Source organism: Calypte anna, chromosome Z, assembly GCF_003957555.1.
Source record: "Calypte anna isolate BGI_N300 chromosome Z, bCalAnn1_v1.p, whole genome shotgun sequence".
Lineage (NCBI taxonomy): Eukaryota > Metazoa > Chordata > Aves > Apodiformes > Trochilidae > Calypte > Calypte anna.
The window spans coordinates 37,558,736-37,579,970 of record NC_044274.1 but is presented as its reverse complement, the minus strand read 5'-3'; the positions used below and the strand labels follow the sequence as shown (position 1 = coordinate 37,579,970).

General features: G+C 37.5%; 1 protein-coding gene across 3 annotated transcripts in view; it reads left to right on the top strand.

Moving 5' to 3' along the window:
- Nucleotides 1-21,235, top strand: part of APBA1 (amyloid beta precursor protein binding family A member 1) — an 87,796-nt gene that overhangs the window by 44,928 nt on the left and 21,633 nt on the right. For all 3 annotated transcript variants that reach the window (XM_030467275.1, XM_030467276.1, XM_030467278.1), the window contains exons 2-4: nt 5,870-7,074; nt 16,997-17,098; nt 20,405-20,444. In XM_030467275.1, coding sequence (XP_030323135.1) covers nt 5,923-7,074; nt 16,997-17,098; nt 20,405-20,444 — 1,294 coding nt within the window. In that variant the 5' untranslated portion in view covers nt 5,870-5,922. The remainder of the gene's footprint in view (nt 1-5,869; nt 7,075-16,996; nt 17,099-20,404; nt 20,445-21,235) is intronic.

The following is a 21,235-nucleotide window of genomic DNA, read 5'->3' as shown; positions in this document are numbered from 1 at the left end:
GCATGTACAGGACAACAAGCCAATTGTGACCAGTCAGCATGGGCTTAGGAAAGTTAGGTCCTGCTTGACAAACCTGATCTACTTCTATGACAAGGTGACCTGCGTAGTGACCAACAAAAAGGCTGTAGATATTGTCTACTCAGACTTCAGTGTAGCCTTTGACACAGTTTTCCACCGCATTTTCCTGATTAAACTTGTTACTCATGTCTTGGACGGGTGTACACCTTGCTGGGTGAAAAACTGGCTGGATGGCTGAGTCCAGAGAGTTGTGATGAATGGAGTTTAATCCAGTTGGTGTCCAGTCACAAGTGATGCTCCCCAGGGCTCAGCTTACTTCTCTTTGGATCATAATATCATTTAACCTTCCTCTAGCAGCAGATGGATGGCTTCAACTGTTTCTTCTGTAGGCAAGACTTCAGTGTTAAAAAGTAGTGGGAAGGGTCTGTTCCTTTTCTGATGAGAGCACTTGCTTTCTCTGGTGCCCTAACACATATCAGCCTTGTTCTCAAGAGATCTCTGTCTCTCTTTTCTTGTTCATCTTTAGAAACTTCTGAGATCTAGCCTGCCTGAAAATGAATAGTACTGAATGGTGTTTCTCGCTGAAGTCTAAATTTTAGTTTTCAGTAAGATAGGAATTAGAAGGCAGAAAAATACTTTTTAAGGAACATCATCCAGGTGGGTGCTTGCATTCAGTCCCCAGGAAGGCACATGAAAGGGTTTGACCTTTGTAATCCCTCAAATTTATACCAAGTATGATGTTTGTGGGATGGAATACTCTGGTCAATTCTGATAATTTATCTTGCCCGCTTCTCCTAGAGGTGGATTGCAGCTGTGACCTCCTTATTCTTTTTCTCTTTCCAGAGCACAAGATGTTCCTCAGAACTGAGCAGTGGCCTTGGTTCTCCACCATTCTCAAGCCCTAACTATAACATTGAGTGTTACCAGTTTTAGAAGCAGACAGACTGAGAAAATTTCTGTTAATTTCAGCAAGAGCAGCTACTTACAGGAGACTTAGCTGAAAGCACATTTACAGGACAGAAAATTACCTTTATCCTGGCCCAAAACAGGACACCTGGTGAGAGTGAAAGTAGATCTAAAGCACTAAGAAACTGAAATCTGGTGTGTGATTTCCCTTCAAGTTAGTCAGATGCACACTGTGGCTAAATCCAATTCACTTCTATTCCAGTCTGGCTTGCATACTGTTAATTATTGTTCCAGATAGATCTCCGGGTTTAATAACATAATGTTCAATTGTGTTATATGTGGAAAACTTTATAATTGTTCACATCTAAACAATAGATTTAATTATGTGCCCCAGGATTTTGTAGGGTTTTGCTATTTTCCTGCTGCAGACTAAAATGAAGCTTCCAGGGCTATTGTGAACAGAATTGGAGTGAGAGACTTCACAGAAAATATTAAAGAGAAATTACAGTGTTGAAACTAATGTTTAAGTTGTTACAGTATTACAGTGATACAAGGATTCCACAAGCACTTGTAGAATATTTTGAATGCAGAGCGATTTTGTGCATGCAGCTTTCCTGCTTTACAATGGTAGTATTATGAGAGTTCATAGCTGTTAAGCCTCATCAGTATGAGTTGATGTGTGTATGTGTGTGCTTGTGATGAGGTGTGAATGACACTTTCCCATTGCTGCTTTTGCTGACTGGCAAGAAACATACATCTTACAGCTTTTTTGTTGTTGTTGTTTAAAGCTGTTTTGGATGAGCTTACTTAGCACATGGTAACTGAAGCAATCAGGTTTCCCAAGCAGGTCACATTTCAGAATAGAGTTGTCTAACACAAGAAAGGTGAGAAATTCTCTCTAAGGGGGCTTTGCATACACTGTTAAATCCTCAGCCATTTTCTACCATAGGTGCTCTTTTTAAAAAAAAAAAAAAAAAGTGAAAATGTGTTTCAAGGATATATGTTTGCTAAAGAGCATATCCAAGTAACTTTACCTATACAAGTAAAACATTGGTGTGTTGCTGGAGTCTGGAAAACCATAGGTGCTTTGTGACAATGTGGCAAGAGGACTTGTGCTTTGGGTGGGATGCTTTTGCAGATTCAGTCAGAGCTTTCTGCTTCTATTGTGGCTTGGAGTAAATGTATTCAAAGGATAGCTGTTTTTTATGGAAGACATGGATAAATACGTCCAAAGTTTTTCAGGGGTGAAAAAACTGTTTTTGTGTATGTGCTCAGATGTCATCCTAACTTTGTTCTTTCAAAAGTTCTGCAAACAGATAAATGAGAAGATCAGTTTTTTGAAAGCATGTTTGTAAATACCCCTTGCAGTGATACAGACTGGGGCTGGTGAGGCCAAGGAGCTTCTCTGGGTCATAGCTCAGGCAGGAAAACAAGGGGTAGTGTGAGCAGGACACTCCTGTGGTCTCTTCCTAACTTAGCCTGTTTGCCAAAAAAAGTATGTAGGTGTGTGTTCCACATGGCACTTAGCTTGGGACAGTAACAAGAGTCTAAAGACCTACTGAGTGTGTAATCTTGTATTAAAAAAAATCAGGATTACACTATGGTAATGAAGTGCATAGTGCTCTTACAAAGTAAAGTCTAAAGGGACTATTTTGAATAATTTAAAAAAGTCCATTTCTCCCTGCATGCACAAAAAAGTAAATTATTGTGTATCTATACCTGGAAACAAATAGCAAAGCAAACTGGAATCTGAGTACTCACAGTTTTACTTATTGCATGTCTTTTCCTGAGTAGCACTGGGTATGGATGTTGTCATCTTGCTCTGAAATGATGGTGTGCAGTTTGGGGGTGTTTAAATACTTCTTGGTTTTTGATGTTTTGTTTTTAATATGAAGTAATAGAGAACTGCCAGCTTTTTCTTTATGTTTTTTAACAAATATGTGCAGAGATATTTATTTTTCTTCTTTACAGGCAGGAAGGTATTTTAACCTTCAGTGAAGAGCTAGTTGCCATAGTAATAAAGCTTTAATTTCTGTTTTGGAGACAGATTCATCCATCAAGTCCTGAGTGCAAATCTAAGAGTGCTTACAGAGCACTTTCCGATATATTTGATTAGTGGAGCAAAGATGCTCTTCTGGGTAATTAATATGAAAGTATAATATCATTCAGATGGGTGCTGCGTCTTTATTTGCTAGATCAGATGACTTCCTTTGCTTATATTCTCTTTTGTCTATGGCATTTTATGTAGGTTACTAATTTTGTTTGCTTGCTGGAAATAAAGCACTTTTGGAAGGGTTGGTAGGAAAAATCAGGCAGAACTTGTATTTACTTGTGGGAAATACTACTAAGAATTAAAAAACGTGGTTTTAGTAGTATTTTGGCTAGCATGTTTGAAAAATGATTTAGTGCTTCTAGCTTCCAACGTCGATACGTAGTTCTTTAAGTTACTGTCCTAAAGACTGTGTTAAACAGTTGAATAAATGTACTTAGAAGATTACTTTTCAGTGAAGCTTATTGGGGCCTAGGTGACTGAAGGGTATGTATTTATATCTACAGTTCTGTAAGTAAACTTATCTTCTTTTGCAAGAATTAAAATGTCTCTAAATAAATCTGAAAATCACATTTTATTATTGCAAAATTACCAAGCTAAATTAAATTAAAAGCATTGGAAGAAAGGCAAATGTGGACCTTTTTCAGTGAAAAGCTTTAAGTAAAATTTAAAAGTTTCCTCCTCATCCCTTCAAAAGACACAACGTTGAAAATTTCAGAATATCGCTATTTGAAATCAGCCTTAGATGATTCTTTGCATGAGGGTGGTGTCACAAGTGGAACTTTGGAAACTTTGATTTTTTAAAAGGAAAAGTTGTGGCTCTCAGGTGTTTTTTAGCAATATTGTAAATGGTTTGTAATCTCTGAAGTTTGTTTCTCACAGCTAGACATGTCAGTAATGCTCTCTGTTCATAGTATGTGTTAGGTTTCTAGCCTGTTTTAAGGCTTCTAAGACAGGGTCAGATGTTTTCAGATATAATCAGTACTTCTGCTGTAAGTATTTTGACATTTGATACCTTATTTGACTTGAGATATGGATGGTCTTCAAGCAGTTGAATTTTGCCTTCTTTTCTAACTTGACATAATTTAGTTAATGATGTAGCAGGATGTATGTGATGAGGTTTTCAGAAAGTGGGTCATCATCCTGTGTTTATGTATAACTTCATTTCTCTCACCTAGTATTGCCCTTTTCCTATGGGTGACCAGTGGCACCTAGGAGTAAATCAAGGGCTACTTTGCAACAGATACAGGGCAGAATTTTTAAACAGTTATATTATATGTACAAAGCAATAGAGATTTTATAGCTGACTTCAATGGAAGCAGGAGATCCTGCTTGGGATGGACTATTCAAAGGGCTGTTGAGTCTTGCCCTTTTCACCCTTCCTTTTGTAGGTTTAAAATGGAAAGCTGTCCAGTATTGTGCTTATTTACTTAAATCATATGTTGTATGCTGTTGGTTTCTTAGTTCTGGCACACACCTGCATGTGCACCTGTATTCTGTCCATTATTTCCTGATTTCTTGACAGTCTTAGCTGGAAAACACCTTACCATTTCAGGAAAGGTTTCTTAATAAACTAATGTGCTGTGTTTAACCTCTACAGCTTGGCTTTCTTTAGCTGGAAAAAAACCCAAATACACCCACTGACTTTTTTCATAGTTATTTTGAAAAGAGATTAGTTCATGTAGAACATTGTTGTCATCTTCATCTATTCAGTTAATGCAAATTACTAGCTGTTATTTTACAACAGCATTTTTATATACTGTGTGATATACTATATGTTTTTCTTCTTTCTTGATGAGGATGGGAAAGCCAAGCTGTAGAGGTTAAACATAGCAAAATAGATTTCCAAAAGCTGTATATGGGCTGTTTATGAAAATGAAGAGATCTGTCTGGAGTAAGGACCAAGATGTATTTTGCTTCCTTTTTCTTCTTTAAAAAAAAAAAGAAAAAAAAAAAAAAGGGCTCCTAGGCTTTAAAGACTAAAACATTAGACTAAAACTTAATCGTCAGTTCATCGATCTGGAAGCTTGGAAGCTGCACCCACTAGATTTTTTCCATGGAAGTATAGCATAAGTAAATCCCACCTAGCCTTTCAGGGCAGCTGAAATTACTATTACTTTCTTGTCACAGGAACTTAGTCCCACCACTCTTTTGCACATATCTCATTTAGTTAGCAGAGAGCATCCTAAGCCTCCTTGTCTATTAGAATTGGTTCAAGTTCTATTTTACATTAATGCTTTTTTTTTTTTTCTCAATTGTTAAATGACATGTTTTTTTGTAGTTCCTTGAAGTTAGAAGTTGTCTTACAGCTGCCTTTTTTTTTAATACTTATCACTAAGTCACAAGCTGGACTTTGCTTATGGATATGGACTTAGGGAGCTAAAGAAAAATAAAATATGATTTTCATGACACTTCATTTTAAAAACACAGGGCAAGGCCCAAAATAGCTGAGTCTGTCATGTAAAAGTCAAACCACCTGAGCTAGATAGGTCTGCTTGCTCTGTGAAATTTGCAGAAGATAATCTGTATTCTTACAGAGCTTTCTTGTTCCTGGTGTCTCTATATTTGTTTTTGGTAGACCTCTCTAGTGAATTATTGCATCTTTTGAGATTTTTTTTTCCTTCCAGAAAGAATTTGTCCATAGAAGTGAGAAGTGCAGCTCCCAAGGGGTTCATTGGTGGTTGCTGCTGTTGGAGTGCATTTTCTTGGGAGGTCAAATTCGGCTGGCTGCTGTGTGTTTCTTCTTTCTTTCTGACTTCAGAGCTGATAAAGTCAAATGTCTGCCTGCCAGGGAAGGAAGGTTGCATTCTGTTGCTCCTGTTTATTTATTATGTCTCCACTTATATTTTTAAGAGTAGTTTCAGAGTTGTTTTTTTTATTATTATTTCTTTCCAGCTGAGATAGACAAAATGTGGATAGCATAACTGACCTACCCACCAGAACTTGCCATGAACCATTTGGGTGGACCACCTGAGGGGGAGGTAAGTGAAGAACCAGCAAGTGGAGCAGTGAATGAGTCTGTGGAGGCTGACCTGGCGCACTCGGAGGTGGAAGAGGAGCAGCGTTATGCAACTCGCTACCCAAGGCATGCAAACAGCGTCCCAGGGGGCCTGTCTGGGCAGGAGGAGGAAGGGATGTTAGCTCGTTCAGCCAGCACTGAGAGTGGTTTCCACAATCACACAGACACTGCGGAAGGGGATGTGATAGCCACGGTGGAGGGCAGTTATGACACGGAGAGAGTTCAAGAAAATGAGGATGAGAGCGCCTATGCGGTGCAGTACAGGCCCGAGTCTGAGGAGTACACAGAGAATGCTGAGGCTGAACATGGTGAGGCCCTTCATAATCGAACATTGCCCAATCACTTACACTTCCATTCCATCGAACACGAGGAAGCCATGAACGCAGCCTACTCGGGTTATGTCTACACACATCGGCTGTTCCACCGAGGGGAGGATGAGCAGTATGCTGAGCCTTATGCTGACTACGGACTGCAGGAGCACGTGTATGAGGAGATAGGTGATACACCAGACCTTGATGTTAGGGAGGGGATCCAACAGTATGAGCGGGAAAGGGAGGAAGCTGACAATTACCGCAAGGAGGCACTTGGTGCCCGCCTTCACCATTACGATGAACGGTCTGACGGGGAGTCTGACAGCCCCGAGAAAGAGGCAGAGTTTGCACCCTACCCAAGAATGGATAGTTACGAGCAAGAGGAGGATATTGATCAGATTGTAGCCGAGGTGAAGCAGAGCATGAGCTCCCAGAGCTTAGACAAAGCAGCTGAAGACATGCCAGAGTCAGAGCAGAGTCTGGAGCATGGTCACGCCCTTACTAGTGGCGGGCATGAAAGTAATGGCCAGGTCACAGCTGGTTCTCGAGTTACACCCAGCTCAGGAGAATCTGTACAGCGGTACAGCAAGGAAAAGAGAGATGCCATTTCCCTGGCCATCAAGGACATTAAAGAGGCTATTGAGGAAGTGAAGACAAGGACCATCCGTTCTCCCTATACCCCTGATGAACCGAAGGAGCCAATCTGGGTGATGAGGCAGGACATCAGTCCAACCAGAGACTCTGATGACCAGAGGCCACTAGATGGAGACGTGAGTATACAAAGCTTTCAGCTCTTGGGTTATATCCTCCTCCTTCCTTCAACTGTAAGAAGCATGGCACTGGAGGAGGGAGTGCATTTTGCTTTTGTTCTGTAACTCACCCTTCAGTAAAGTACATAGTGCTTTGTCTATTTAAAATTTGTACTCTAGAGGATATGCATTATCAGTGGGCAAATTTTTCTTGATGAAGTGGTGCTGACCCCACTTATACAAGAGTTTGGCACGTGAAGCTCTTTACTTGTTTTTTTCTGAAACAAATGATACTACGTTTTTCACTGCCATGGGATATTTTAGAATATCTACCAAACACTCGATCTGGTCTCGTCTGTCCCTGTGTATTTCTGTTCATTCTCAGTTTTGGGGTTTCATTTTTTGTTACATAACAGTCCTGACAGTTCAGTTGGAAATCTGTTAATATTCTTTACAATGGTATTGTAGATCAGATTCATATTCCAGAAAAGCTGCAGGATTCTGTCCACCTGCAAGCTCTAGAAATGTGTTGTGAACCTCAGTATTCTTGTAAAGTGCACTCACCCTCAATCAACTCGAGTATCTAAGGCCATTGTTCAGATTTACATAATCAGCATTTGTGAAATTCTGCACTTTTGGCATGAGGCTTCACTTGAATCAGGATCACTTCACAGTTTGTTGTTCCAGATGCTGGTGTGGCTATTTTTACTGGAGTTTTTATGGGTTTTCTGAATTTCTAATAACAGAAAGTCATAAACAACTGTTACATTTATGTGTTGTTATGGAAAGAACTAGTAGCCTAAATTTACTGGCCAAAAACTGTTTTATCATAATGGACCCATGCTGTTCCTTCAAAGATGAGACATACTGCAAGTGTCTACTCCATCCCCTTTATTTCTGCAGAATGTTTTTGCTGACTTCTGTTCTTTTGGAACAACAATGAAAGACCGAACTTTTTGTGTGTTGTTTGGTGTTTTTAACACCAAACAGATGACTGCCTCCTGATGGGTGTTAGCTTTTAAGCCTCTCTTATCACAGTCATTCTACCCAGGAAAGAGCTGAAATGGAAGTGTATTTCCTGCATTAGCTTAATCAATCAAGTGATTTTTTTTTTTTTTTTAATTGGATTTTTATTATGATCAAAAAAGAGAAGAGTAATGTCCATAAGTTTAGAAAACATATTTTTGTGTTAAATTATGTTGGAACAGTTTATAAATTGGAGCACTATTTTTGAAAAATAAAAGAAATATTAAGCAGCTTTCCTATTTCCTTTATCATAATTTATTGTCATAACCTACTAGGAGTGCTTCAGAACCACTCAAAACACTTCAGCCTCTGCAAAGAGAATTCATATAGTGAAAAAAGATCACATGCCATGTGTAGATCTGTGACAAACATGATTTTTTAAATCTGCCTTCAAAATGATGGATGCAGATATTCTATGAAGGGGAAGAAATTGGAGCATGGTGCTTGAGTTGCTAAAAAATATGGAAACTGACTAGACATATAGCTATCAGATTTTATTTTTCGTTGAAAGATATTGGAAACACAGTGCTGAGTGCTCTTGGGCTGCTTCTTCATTGTTTCATTGCAACATTTTATTTAAAAACCCCACAACTTTCTTGCAAAAGTTACTTATACAAATACTTTGAAACTATGTCTGTTACAGACTTGATTATCAGTCATGTGGAGGGCTGAAGCAACCTTTCCAGATTACTCTACACTGGAAAACAATTATTTTTAACTAATTAAAATTTTTCCAGAAGCTGTAATTATCTCTCTTCTCTTTGTCCAATAGATCCCATTTCTCTTTTGCTTTCCCTTTTGTTCATTATATTGTCCATGTTTCTATGTGCTGTCCTTGTCTGGGAGGAGAGAAGAACTTCCTGTTGCTTCAGGATTATCAGATTGTAAAACACAATTCCATGATGGTCTCAGTGAAGTTAGGCTGGGGGTCCTGAGAGCATTGAGTCTTTCCTGAAGGCAGCAAAATCTTGCTTCACTTTGCAGAATTTACCTTTTCTAAGGTATGCTGGTAGGACTCAGCCTGGTATGTTCATAGAGTAAACAAAACCATGTGATTCCATTTGTCTGTATTTACAATAGATATCGAAGTACATTTTGCAGCAAAAGTTAATTTCTCACTCAGTATTGTTCATTGCCTGTCAGATAAGAACCTGACTGAGATTTCAGTGCTGACTGTAATCCAAACAGTTGGTATAATGACAGTATAGCTCAGTACAAAAATAAATGATGGTTGTAGATGCAAAGAGGAAATAAATTAAGCAAGCAGTCCAGAAGATCTGTAGAAGAGTAAAGGGAATATGTGCTGTATAAGAATGGACTTACGACTTCATAGGAATGTTGTTTTTCGCTGGAGAAAAACATGTTTGCATTTGTTTTACTGGATTATTTAATTCAGATACCAATTCATTTACAATCTGAACAGTCTGCTTTCTTTAACAAAGCATTCCTAGGACTGCCTAGCCATAAATAGGGCAAGATAGGTTGTGTTGACTAAGTGATCAATTATAATAACAATATATTTGAAAGCCATACATCCAAATATGAATTTTTCTTCTGGCTTGCTTGAGGAAGAAACAGGGTCTCAAAAGGGAGCTTTTCAGTGTAGCAAACACATGCCAGACATGTTACTTAGTCTGCTTTGTAACTTTGGTCTTGACATAAGAAGGAATTATGTAACAAGGGAAGACACCGTTTTGTTCCCACAGGAGTATCAAGGAGGTAGCAGGTAAGTCATGCAAACTGTGTGCTTTTATTAACCTCCACTTATTTTGCAGGTCTACTTTGACAATTGTCCCCACATTGTTTCTTAGTAAAACCATTGTGCTTTTATAGATAGAACTGACTTGAAGATATTTGCAATAACTTTGTTTTGTCAATCATATAATACTGAAAATGGTAAAACCTCTTTAAATCCAAATAGCAGTCACTTTTTATTTAGCTAGGAGCTCTCCACAAGATAGCAGTGAAGCGAAGGAGTCAAAAGAATGAAGCAGCTGAGACTCATTACAGGTGACAACGTCTTTTGCTTTTTTTCACAAGAAAGTGACTGTCACTCCTCAGTGCTGAATATTTGGGCTGAGCATTTGAAGGATACATTCACTGAAGAATGCTTGGTAAAATGCCAGTTGGAGATGTCCAGATATGATTTTCAGAAGCTAAACAATCCAGAAGTGTTCAGGTGGCCTGCAGCCGGGTATAGTTTGGGAAAAGAATGTTAGGAATGTTAGGAAAGGCATGCAACAACTGTGAGGGTATAAGAAAGCTACAGAAAGATACAGATGATGATCTATTTCTTTTTAAGATACCCTGTTTCCAGGTTTATTTGCAGTTTAATTTACCAGGAATTTCAGTCTCTCCTATGCAAAGAAATACTTGGCAGGTATGCAAAAATTTTACTTTAAAAAACTGTTATTCCTGTGATGTAGAAAGCAGACTTCTAGAAAGCAGATGATGTAGCAGACTTCTGTGAATAAAGAGTGTACTGAAGTGCACCCTCTTAATATTTAACTATAGAGTATTTGGTGTCATGTGCCTTATGCACCCTTGTTTAGTGATGCATGCTTTCACTTGAATAAGAGATGACCTGAACATCACCTTTATGTGAAATGTGTTGTGCTGGAAAATTCTGTCAATGTTTGAGAATCATAGAGTGGTTTGGGTTGGACAGGACCTGCTACAAGGTCTCCTAAGAGCCTTCTCTTCTCTAGGCTGAACAACCTCAACTCTGACAAACTGTCTTTGTAGGAGAGGTGCATCATACCTCTGATCATCTCGATGGCCCTCCTCTGGGCATGTTCCAATAGGCTCATGTCCTTCTTTTGTTAGACGCTCCAAAATTGCACACAGTACTTCAGGTGGGGTCTCATAAGATTGGAGGGGAACAAAACATGGAATCTTTTGAATAAATACAGTAAGGGCTTGACACATATGTGAGATATGGACAAACAACATAGATTTCCATACTCTGTTCATCAGAAAACTTTAGAGAAAAGCAGACCATCATTTGGATATGGCTTTGTGAGGGTATCTTTTTCAAATACAATGCCAGTTAGAGCTGCAAAGCTGCAATAATTTGACATCAGGATACTGAACCACTATTGACAAGACTGAAATTGGAGTTAATGTCATATATTCTCAGTGTGAAACAGGAGAGAATCTGTTCACTGGACTGAAAAATGTTCAAACGTGCTGGAGACCAACACAGAGATGATGGTACAAATGTGTCTGACAATTGTGGAAAGGGATACCTTTTAGGAAAATGTGTTCTTCTAGATGTGCACAGTATCTCACTGGAAGACCAGGCCCATAGGTAGCTCTTGCCTTTTATTTTCCTCTGTCAGAAGAGGAAACCTTTCTGTCGTAAACCTACTGATATTACCTAGCCTACCTATGCACAGGAATAGTGTGTTTAAAGGTCTGAATAGAAGACATCTGCAGGGTGTGGACCTGGACTTAAACATGAGCACAGGTTCAAGTAGAAAAGGTAATAGTTTTTTGTCTATCTCAGAATACAATTAAATATTCTGGTATATAAACTGTATGAAGGATCTTGAAAAGGATCTTTCAAACGTCATAGAGCTTTGAGAATAGTGGTTTGCTTGGTTGTGAAATTACAGAGACATACTGAGAAAAGCACTGAGAGACACAAAAGCTTGAGGAAATTTTTTTTCATTGAGATTCAAAGAATATTTCTGTCCTCTCATGTCCAGAGAAGACACTTCACTTCTTCCCTAGCCAGGAGTAGATGGTGGTTTGGAAGGAGAAATTGTCCATTTCAGAACCATGACCTTTTCAGAAGTCCATTCAGTTATCCACTGGGTTACAGATCTGAAAGCCAAGTTTTGTTACCTGGATTTTTGCTGTGTGCCAACACTTTCCATCATCTTTCACAGTCTCTGTTCTGGAGACACTTGAAGTGGTACATATTAGAATAAACCCTAGTATAACAAAACCATGTACATGAATTTGTGAACTAAAAAAAATCAGAGCTGAAGACAAACCTTTCAGGTAGAGCAGAGCAGAGATGCACTGTTTTGCTTCTCTGTTCTTTTTGGTTATATACATTTTTATTTCAAGAACCCTGAGAAGTTGCAGGATTTTTTCAGTTCTCTTAGCTGCAGGAATGAAGTGTTTTCAGGAGATAGATTTGCTTCTCTTTTTCCACATCAAGACCAGTGTATTATTAATAAGGTGATAGAGAAGACTGTTTTAAATAATTAAGTGTGTTTCAGTAACAGATGAACAAAGGGGGGGAAAAGAGAAAGAAAAAGAAATTAAATAAAGATGAATTTATGCTTGTAGGATATTGTTTTCTTTTTCTGAGCAGCTATTTTAAAACTGTTGGTTGTGCATACAATGTACAGGTTATATTTCTGTCATCTATACAAGACCACACTCTCAATATCATACAACAAAGGAATGCCCCAAAGACTCCAAAACTGAAATAATTTGGAAAAAGACAACAACAAAATGCATTTTAACATCCAGGGCAGAAAGCTTTGTGCTGATTCATCATCTTAAATTTATCAGTTAGGCTGCTTGAAGACGAACATTCACCAGATGAGTTATGAGCCTTTAAAGTACAGTGAGAAGTGGATACATAGCCCCATTGATATCTTTTTTTTGTGTTATGTTTTTTAATTGTTGAAGATGACCGCAATTTCAGGTGATCTTCCTGTACTGTTGGAAACTAGAATAGCACTTGCTACAGTTTGAAAGTCTTTTGAAAGAAAAGAAGCGATCCACATTAATTTTTTAGACTGACACATGAAGCTGCATTTAAACTAGAAATTCAAGTGAAAGTACTGCTAAGAAGGTCCATACTTGAGAGAGATGAAAGAGCCAGCACTGAAGCAGCTTCCAGTATTCCAGTAGCCCTGTGGTGCTGGCAGCCTCCAGACCTCACCTGCTTAGCATGTGTGTGTGATGTGACAAGCAGTCAAGAGTCTGTACAGCCCAAGATTTCATTCAAAGAGAAGTTATCAGCTCACAAAGTGTAACTGTGGAGCTGCGTGGTTAACTGATACTGATTCATGTGGCCAAGAGACTTTGATATGGGCAAAATAAAGCACCATCTTTCCCTGTCAGGCTCAGTTACATTTGTTGTTTGCTCATTCAGACTTCTGTGACAGAGCTAAACCTCTAGGTATTCTTAGGTACACTTTCATTTTGTATTTGAGGCTCACTACTATAACAGTAACAGGTAGGGATCTTTATTAAAAATAGAGGTACAACATTATTGCTTAGATCAAAATCTTGGGCTTTGTAACTTCAGTGGATTTTACTGTAGAATTACAACTCCATGGTGTTTTGTGGACATTTATGGACAGCATGAGTGCCTGTTTTAAAGAAGCTGGTTTATTCAGAGCTTTTGCATGGTGCGGTATGTGTGGACAGTCAGATCTTTCAAATGGGACTGTCAGTCATTATCCAGTTGGTACCAAATGGCTGGATGCTCCATCATTCTAGGGTGTCATCAGCTGGATCAGGGGGAGATTGACTGAGCTGAGACTCCCCAAACTTCATTTGTTCTTAAATACAGGTGGTCTGTGATTCTACAAGACCCCTCTAGCACATGTGACCCACCGCTCTAGATTACCTTAAGCTACATACAAAATACGTCCTGTGTTGTGTATTTAAGACTGTCATACAGGACATTATCTACATCTTCTTGATTACTATCAAGTATCTTATCAGGGTCCTGGACCAGCCAGCAAACTCATGTAAGTAAGTGCATTTGCTGTATGCAGAGTATATGTGCATGTGTACAGTAGTTCTGCATTGATTTTACTTTTTCAGTTCCCCAATTTGAACAGTGTAGTTAATGCAAATTTAGACAAAGACAACCAGTAATGGTGAGCCATTACATCATAAATTAAATTTAGCTTTCAACTCTATTCTTTATGTGTACTTTATGCCACCTAAAAGCTATGATTATATCTTGATGATCTCAGTCTGATTTTAGTGAATAGAATTTTACCAGTTCACATCACAGTAGGTATTCTGCCATAACAAAGTTGTGCTAAAACCTAAGAAATCTACTGCCATAGTTGTGCTGCATTGGATAGTGCTTGTGAAATTATGCATCTGACTGTGCCTGTGTGTTAGAACTGAGTATTTCACAGTGCTTTGACCTGTGCCTAATGTGTATTCATACTTCTCAAAGGACTTTTTGTCCCTAAAATCAAGTAAATTTAAAGCCTTGCTTTATCCAGTTGCCTTCTCTGAACTAGTATATAAGGCAATTCTATTTACCATTGTTCCACCAAGAAGCCAGTAGGTGTACATTACTGGACTGTAAGTAGTGGTCTTTTGTTTAAGTGATTTATGCATTTCAAAAGTTTGTGTTGATTTCATGCCCTCTGTCCCAGCCTTGTATGTGATGGTAGCCATGTCCTACTAGGTTATACCCTTCAGATAAGCTGCTGCTAAAAGCAGGTAAAACAACACTGTTTTTACAAGGCAAGAGTATCTGAAGATGTTTCTGTGTCAGCTATGTTTGCCTTCATGGGCTATTCAGTGTCCAGCTGGGCTGACTGGACAGGTTAGATGCAACACGATGCCACACAGTCCTATCCTGTTACAAATTAGTTCTGTTACTAAACTCTGCAAAACAGGAAGGGAGGTTTCTTAGGTGCAGGGGCTTGCAGGTTGGAGTCAAAAAACGCAAGCTAGAATAGAGATGGAGAATTTTTGGATGTACCAGGTTGAATATCATAAGAAACATGTAAGTAGGTGTTCAAGAGGATAAATGGGGTAACTGGTACTTTTCTTTTTTTATTATTTTTTAAAATTGTTGAATTTTATTTTTTTATTTTATTTTTAATTTTCATTTTTATTGCTGCACATCAGTAAACAGTAATTCCATTGGTGGACCTGTCTATGTGGTAACAGCCTGCTTCACATGAACTTACTGTGTTTGGATCAGGCTTCTAAGACTGGTTTTGTTAACAATCAACAAAGTAGTTACTGAACATTTCCTTTGGGTTTCAGTTGTGTTTTGAGCAGTTGTGCAAGTTGTCAGTCGACTGTGGTGTATCTAGTATTTCTTGTAATTGTTATGGCTGCTTTCTTTCCTTGTGCATTGTATGTGATAACTCTGAAAATTAATTTTGTTGCAGAAGAGAACTGAATGTTTATTCTTCAAAAGACTGAACTTTTTTGTACAAATATTTTTGGGAAGAGCTCTCCTGTCATGTAGTGAAGTTTGTAGGGTGTCTGTTGTTAAGATTTGTTAATTTTGGTATTTAATTTATTTCCCCAGAAAAATTTGAGCAAGCATTCAAACAGAGCACAACCATTTGATGGTTGCTTAATTCTAGTATTTTGTAGATAAAAGTAGCTGAGTAAATGTATTTATAGTGCTATTGGAGAAAGTGGTAATATATTTAAACGGTGCAAAAATTCTTAATGTCCACAACCAACTTGTTTAAATTAAATCATTTATTGTTATCACTTCAGTGTATGAATATGAGAGCTTTCAGTCATTTTAAACACTTTTTTTTGGTGGATACATTTGATGCTAAAATATAATATGCTTTAGTTTTGGTTCTTTGTTTACTATTCAATACTACAATGCCCTTATTAGGCTGATAGTATTAGGCATATTTTTTGTATTTAATCCTAATACTGGAGAAATACTGTGTAACTACTGAAACTGTGAACACTCTGCAGACACTTTCTTAAGTAAATAGGAGTTGGGGTTTGTGCATCTGAGTCCCTGTGACACCACAAAATCTGGTGGTTACACGGCAGCTCAGGGGAGCCTCTGTTCCTCCCATACCCCCTGTGTGGGTGCCAGTGAGCAGCCTTTTGTCTGGCCAGTGTTTGCCCATGCCAGCCCTATAGGCACCATTTCACAACTGCATCTCCTTTTGCCCTGCAGCTGAGATTCAAAATAAAGGAAGATGCTCTTTTACCCAGGATACATCTGTATAAGGAATTATTTTTTGGATTTTTTTGAAATTTTTATTTATTAACTATAGATCTAATATTTAGTAAGTATCCAAGACCTTTCAAAGCAATGAAGATAAAGGAGATTTTTTTTTTCTTGTTCTGTTCTGTATCTATGATTTTTTTTGCACTCTGTTTCACAAAATTCAGTGTTACACTCTTTCAGTTTGATCATCTCCATTAATCCCACACTATATGTTCTTGTGTTGCACCTCCATACAGTTTCCTCTGTTCTGACTTCAGGTATCTCACCAGAGCTTTTTAGTGTCACAAGCATCCATTTGAAGTTGCCTATGATTAGAATACACTTTTCCAAAAATTTTTTTCCCTTTTACTGAGATAACTTATGCACAGACCACATAGCTCCAGGTATTCCATAATACTGCTTTTCTGTGCTGTTGCCTTTGTTTTTCTGCAACAACTTTCCTGACAGTCATGAATGACAAGAACATGACTGAAGTTTCTCCACTAAACTGTTTGTGGTAAAGGGAGAAAAATGAGGAAATTTGGTCTACAGAGCACGTATTGTACTGAGATCATAGCACAAATTGTGAAATATTTTGCTGACAGTAATTACGAGTAGTTGGACAATGCTGACGTCAGACGACCCTCTCTCTACTCACCATGCAAAAAGACCTTTCAATGATACTATGCTTGAATGTTGCCTGCCAGCAAATACAGCTTTTTATTTTCCATTTGCTTCATTTTGTACACTGCTGAAAAATAAACACAAGAAATTTTAAAAATTATCAGCTGCAACCAGTACATACGCTGAAACACTGGTCTGTGATCAGTATGTCAAAAATCAAGGGCTGCAACATTTTAAAAGTGGTTGTCTGTTTTTTTTCTTTCTTCCTTTTTTCATTTTATCTCTTAATCCCACTGTCAAGTTAGAAAAAAATATGAAAGGAGAATTTCTACATTGGTCTCTCAGATTATGAATTAATTTTTTTGCCATGTCTAGTCTCCATCTCCAGATTCCTCTTCACCTCGGGGCGCTGAATCGTCAAGTAGGCAACATCACCAGGATGCCTGCAGTACAGCAGAGGGCTCCACTAATAAAGAGGTAGAGTGAAATCTTTCTAAGAGGTGCAGTCTTGTTCATGCTGTTTATGCCTTTTTATTTTCCTTGCTGCCCTTGTACCAGTGCAACCCTCTTCTCTTCTTCCAATGGTGCAACAAACTCAAAAAGCTGATTTGAAGGTCCTTTCCCTTGCTCTTGCCTGGCTGCCTGACTGAATTTCTAACATTCTTCAAACTGTTCATCAAGGCATTTCTAACTCTGTGCTCAGCTGCCACTAGGTTTATTTAATACGCTTGGGAAGTATTGATTTACCAAGCAGCCAACGTCACCTCTGTATTAGAGACAAAAGGAAGAAGCCTTTTTCTTTTTTGCCATGCTGAATGTCTTCTAATCAAAGAAAGAAAAAATTCTTACCCAGATGAAAAATTACATAGATTAAGTTTATTAGATAATTATTTATGCTGCTTAATATTTTGTCACTGTAGAAACTGATCTGCCAGTGATTTACAGTCAGAATTCAGTTTCTGACTCTAGATTCTCCAAAATGAAGCTAAATGCTTATTTTCTTTGGGTTTTTTCCCCCTTTCTCTCTATTCTTCTTTTTTTCCTCACCTGGCAGCTTTTTACACTGTAGTGGTTCCACCAACATAAAATAAGAAGGCATAAAAAATATTTAGATTAGCACAAAATACGTCTGGCTCTGTAAGCAGAAAAATATTATATTTATTTGCTTATGGTTTTTTAACTCCAAAAAAGTCTAGAAACTAGTCTAACGGGATATCATATTGTTACTGACATCAATGTCTAAGTTATCTTCCACAATGAAAAGAACTATTCTACTGTAACTGGAAATGCTGATAAAAATTGGAACACGAATTGTAATCCATTCTTTCTTTTTTCCCCTGTTATTATCAAGTGGTAAAAAAGACTTGTAATGATGTAATTCTACCAGTCTCTATTTGCCTTTAGAAGATAACGGAAGGTTTAAAAAAACTTTAGAAATTCACAACTTCTCATGTGCTAAAGACTTCAACAACAGATAATGCATTAAATTTTCATCTGCTTTCTTGTTAGCTTTTTAAAGCCTTTAGCTTTCTGCAGTACAGATTTTTGTGACTTCATATATATCCTAACTTATAGCAGATTTAAGTATCAACAAACTTATCCAAAGGGAGAAAACATCAGTGGTAATGCAGCCTCTTAACTTTTGGGAATGACTTTTAAGTCTTAGTGAAGACTTTTTTAAAAAAGCATAAATTATATAATACTAGGTTGCAATGAGATGAACAAGAGTAATTAAATATTAATTGCCTTGATATTTCATTATTCATGTCTATGTAAAGTTAAAAGGTGTAGGTTTCCTCCTATTGGTAATTCTACCTGCCACTTTACTATTCCAGTACTCTTAGTAGAATGTCTGTCAACCTAGATAACAAAGAAAAAAAACGTAGTTTTGTGTGTGGTTTTTTTTCAAGAGAAGTATATATGATGACAGATTACACCACTCTGCCCTGAGAAGTTGCATCAGCTATTCAGATTGCTGAATAGGTGCCAAATCTGTAACTGCAGATGTTGTTCATCTGTTTAAAAAAAAAAAAGTACTTTGAAAAGAACATTTATATGCATGAGCTGTCTCTGGCAGGTAGGGGTCCTCCAGAGTCCAGTGGTAGAATCTCCCTCTTCATACTACACCAGCAGCAATTGCAAACAACAGGGAGTCTGGATGGGTGTGTGATTCTGTGAAAACAGTCATCTGAAGAGATGAACGACCCTCACACCTAAAAAGATGTGTCAGTGTCCCCACAGCAGCTTAAATGCTTTGGCAGCAGGAAATCACAGTTTATGGGCTGTTTTCTTTTTTTTTTTTCATACTGTTTATTTGTACTGGTGCAGTCTCTGATGGAGAGCTTTATTGGTTTTGCAGTACAACCTCATCTTTTTTATAAGGAACACATACTTAAAGATTGTGCAGACTCTGCTGTCTTTGTCATGTACCTTTTGCTTTTATTTCTCTATTTGTTTTATTCTGTAGCAAGACAAGCATTGTTGATTGAAAAGTGTAACTTTTTGCATCCATATTCCATTTGCTATGATGGAAAAGACTCCCTGGGGTTAGTCACTCAACCTGTCACATAAGTTTCCAGTTTACCTGGTTTTGCACTAGTACACAGCACCAAGTAACTTACCTATTGTAAAGGAAAATAATTTGGCATATCTTTCAATGTACATTGCCTGGTAATTGTCTAAGGTTTAACATATTATTCTTATCATATGTATGTTTTCTTTTAATAAAATTATATTAAGCAGTCAGTGGAGAAGTTAAATTCATTGGAGTTAAAGAAAAGTTAAAGTAATTGAAGAAGCTAATACAATCTCTTGTAGATTTATTACAGTTTTGTAATCCTTGGATTAGCCCAAATTCGTATCTGTAGCATATATAATAGCAGCAGATACTTCATTACACCTGTTACCATTTATGCATCGCCACACAGAATTTTCTTTGATAAAATTTCCTGTGTGGTTTACATTATTGATTGTAACAAAATGATGAGTCTTACTCACTAAAAACTGTAGCTTTCAGGTGTTTGAAGTGTTAGCCACAGAAACTTTCACATGAAATTGCAGCTGGAAGTAAGGTCTTACTTTGGTCTTTATATTAACATATGCAGGTCAGGATTTTTTTTTCCCAGTTAGTTAGCCTGTGATGAAATCGAACCTACCAGATGTGTTTTTGTGCTCTATGGAGTGTAAATATAGTTGGTGGTGAGGTGTTATTGACTGCAGCTTGCAAGCTAACCTGTTAACATTTAGAAACCTTTTTGTAGGCTGTATTAATGTGAGAGCTACATCTATTGTGAGGGATATATTAGATAGATTTGTCCTAATGAAATAACAGATTTTGGCTAATGAATAATTGAGTTTTTGTCAATAAATAACTGATAGAGCTGGTTTCAGTCATGAAGAATAACCATATAGTGTAATTTGATATATTTCTGCATGTATTTCTTTGTACTTGGGAGATCCTGGGTCTTTGATAAAAAGTATTTTCCATCATACTTCTTGATTAATGAAAGTAGAGCACCTATTGGTAGATGGTTAAGATGCTACTGGTAACTGAAAACTGGACCTAGCATGTTGCCTGATGAAAACACAAACAAAATGCATTGAATCTAACCCTAGTAGTTGCTTAGAATTTCAAAATGTTAAATATAATAGTGAATCTTTATTGTGATCTCCTTTTGTTATAGCAATGACTGATTTTTTTTTGTTTTTTTGGCGTGAAGAAAATTTTAATGTGTATTTGTGCATGCTCTGTTCTGTTTGAAATCCTTTTTGTCTTAATTACAGTCCAGAAAAAGCTTGGCTTCATTTCCAACCTATGTTGAAGGTAAGATAGTTCTACAATTTCTAAATGTTTTTTTCATATCCAAAAACCTCCAATATTTATAATGTGTAAATTTTTTTTTTACTGTGTAGAACAGCTGCTAGGGTTGGGTATACTGATTCAAGTTAAAATGTGTTCAATCTGGAGCCTGAGCTAAATTCTACTATGCTTTTTTGGAAGTTAAAAAATGTGGAGCTTTTTTTTTTAATTAGTGTTTTATTCACAGCTTCTGTCTCAGTTCTGCATTTTTTATCAGCATAAAACACTTAAAACACTACTAGTTTTTAGTGGTATTTACACAACACATAAACATGTGTAGACAAGGAAAACAGGCTAGGCAAGAAGACTGTAGTGTTATCTTTAGCACTGAATTCAATTGGCAGGCTTAATACAATCTCAGATAGATTAATTAGCATTATTGAATAAATTGGATTAATTGGCTGGTCTGCAAGAGGAAATGTGCACTGCATTTTCAGTCTTCTTAAGAGTCTTAAGAGTTAAGGTTGCATTTGTAAGAGTGCTGAATTTATTCAGAACAATAGGAAAAAGCAGGTTATCTGCTACATGAACTGCTGTTAATTTTTGTATGAGTTGGCATCCTGTGTTCAGGACTGCATGCTGTGGAACCCATCTATTCCATTATGGGCATGACAAGCAGAAAATCTGAAGTTTCATTTGGGTTTTGTTCCCCACGTGGTAGTCGTCGTTCCATATGCTTGATGAAATACCAGAAATATGTTGATGGATACAGCATTTAGACTGTTTTGAAACTTCTTGGACTGCTTTACAGTGTG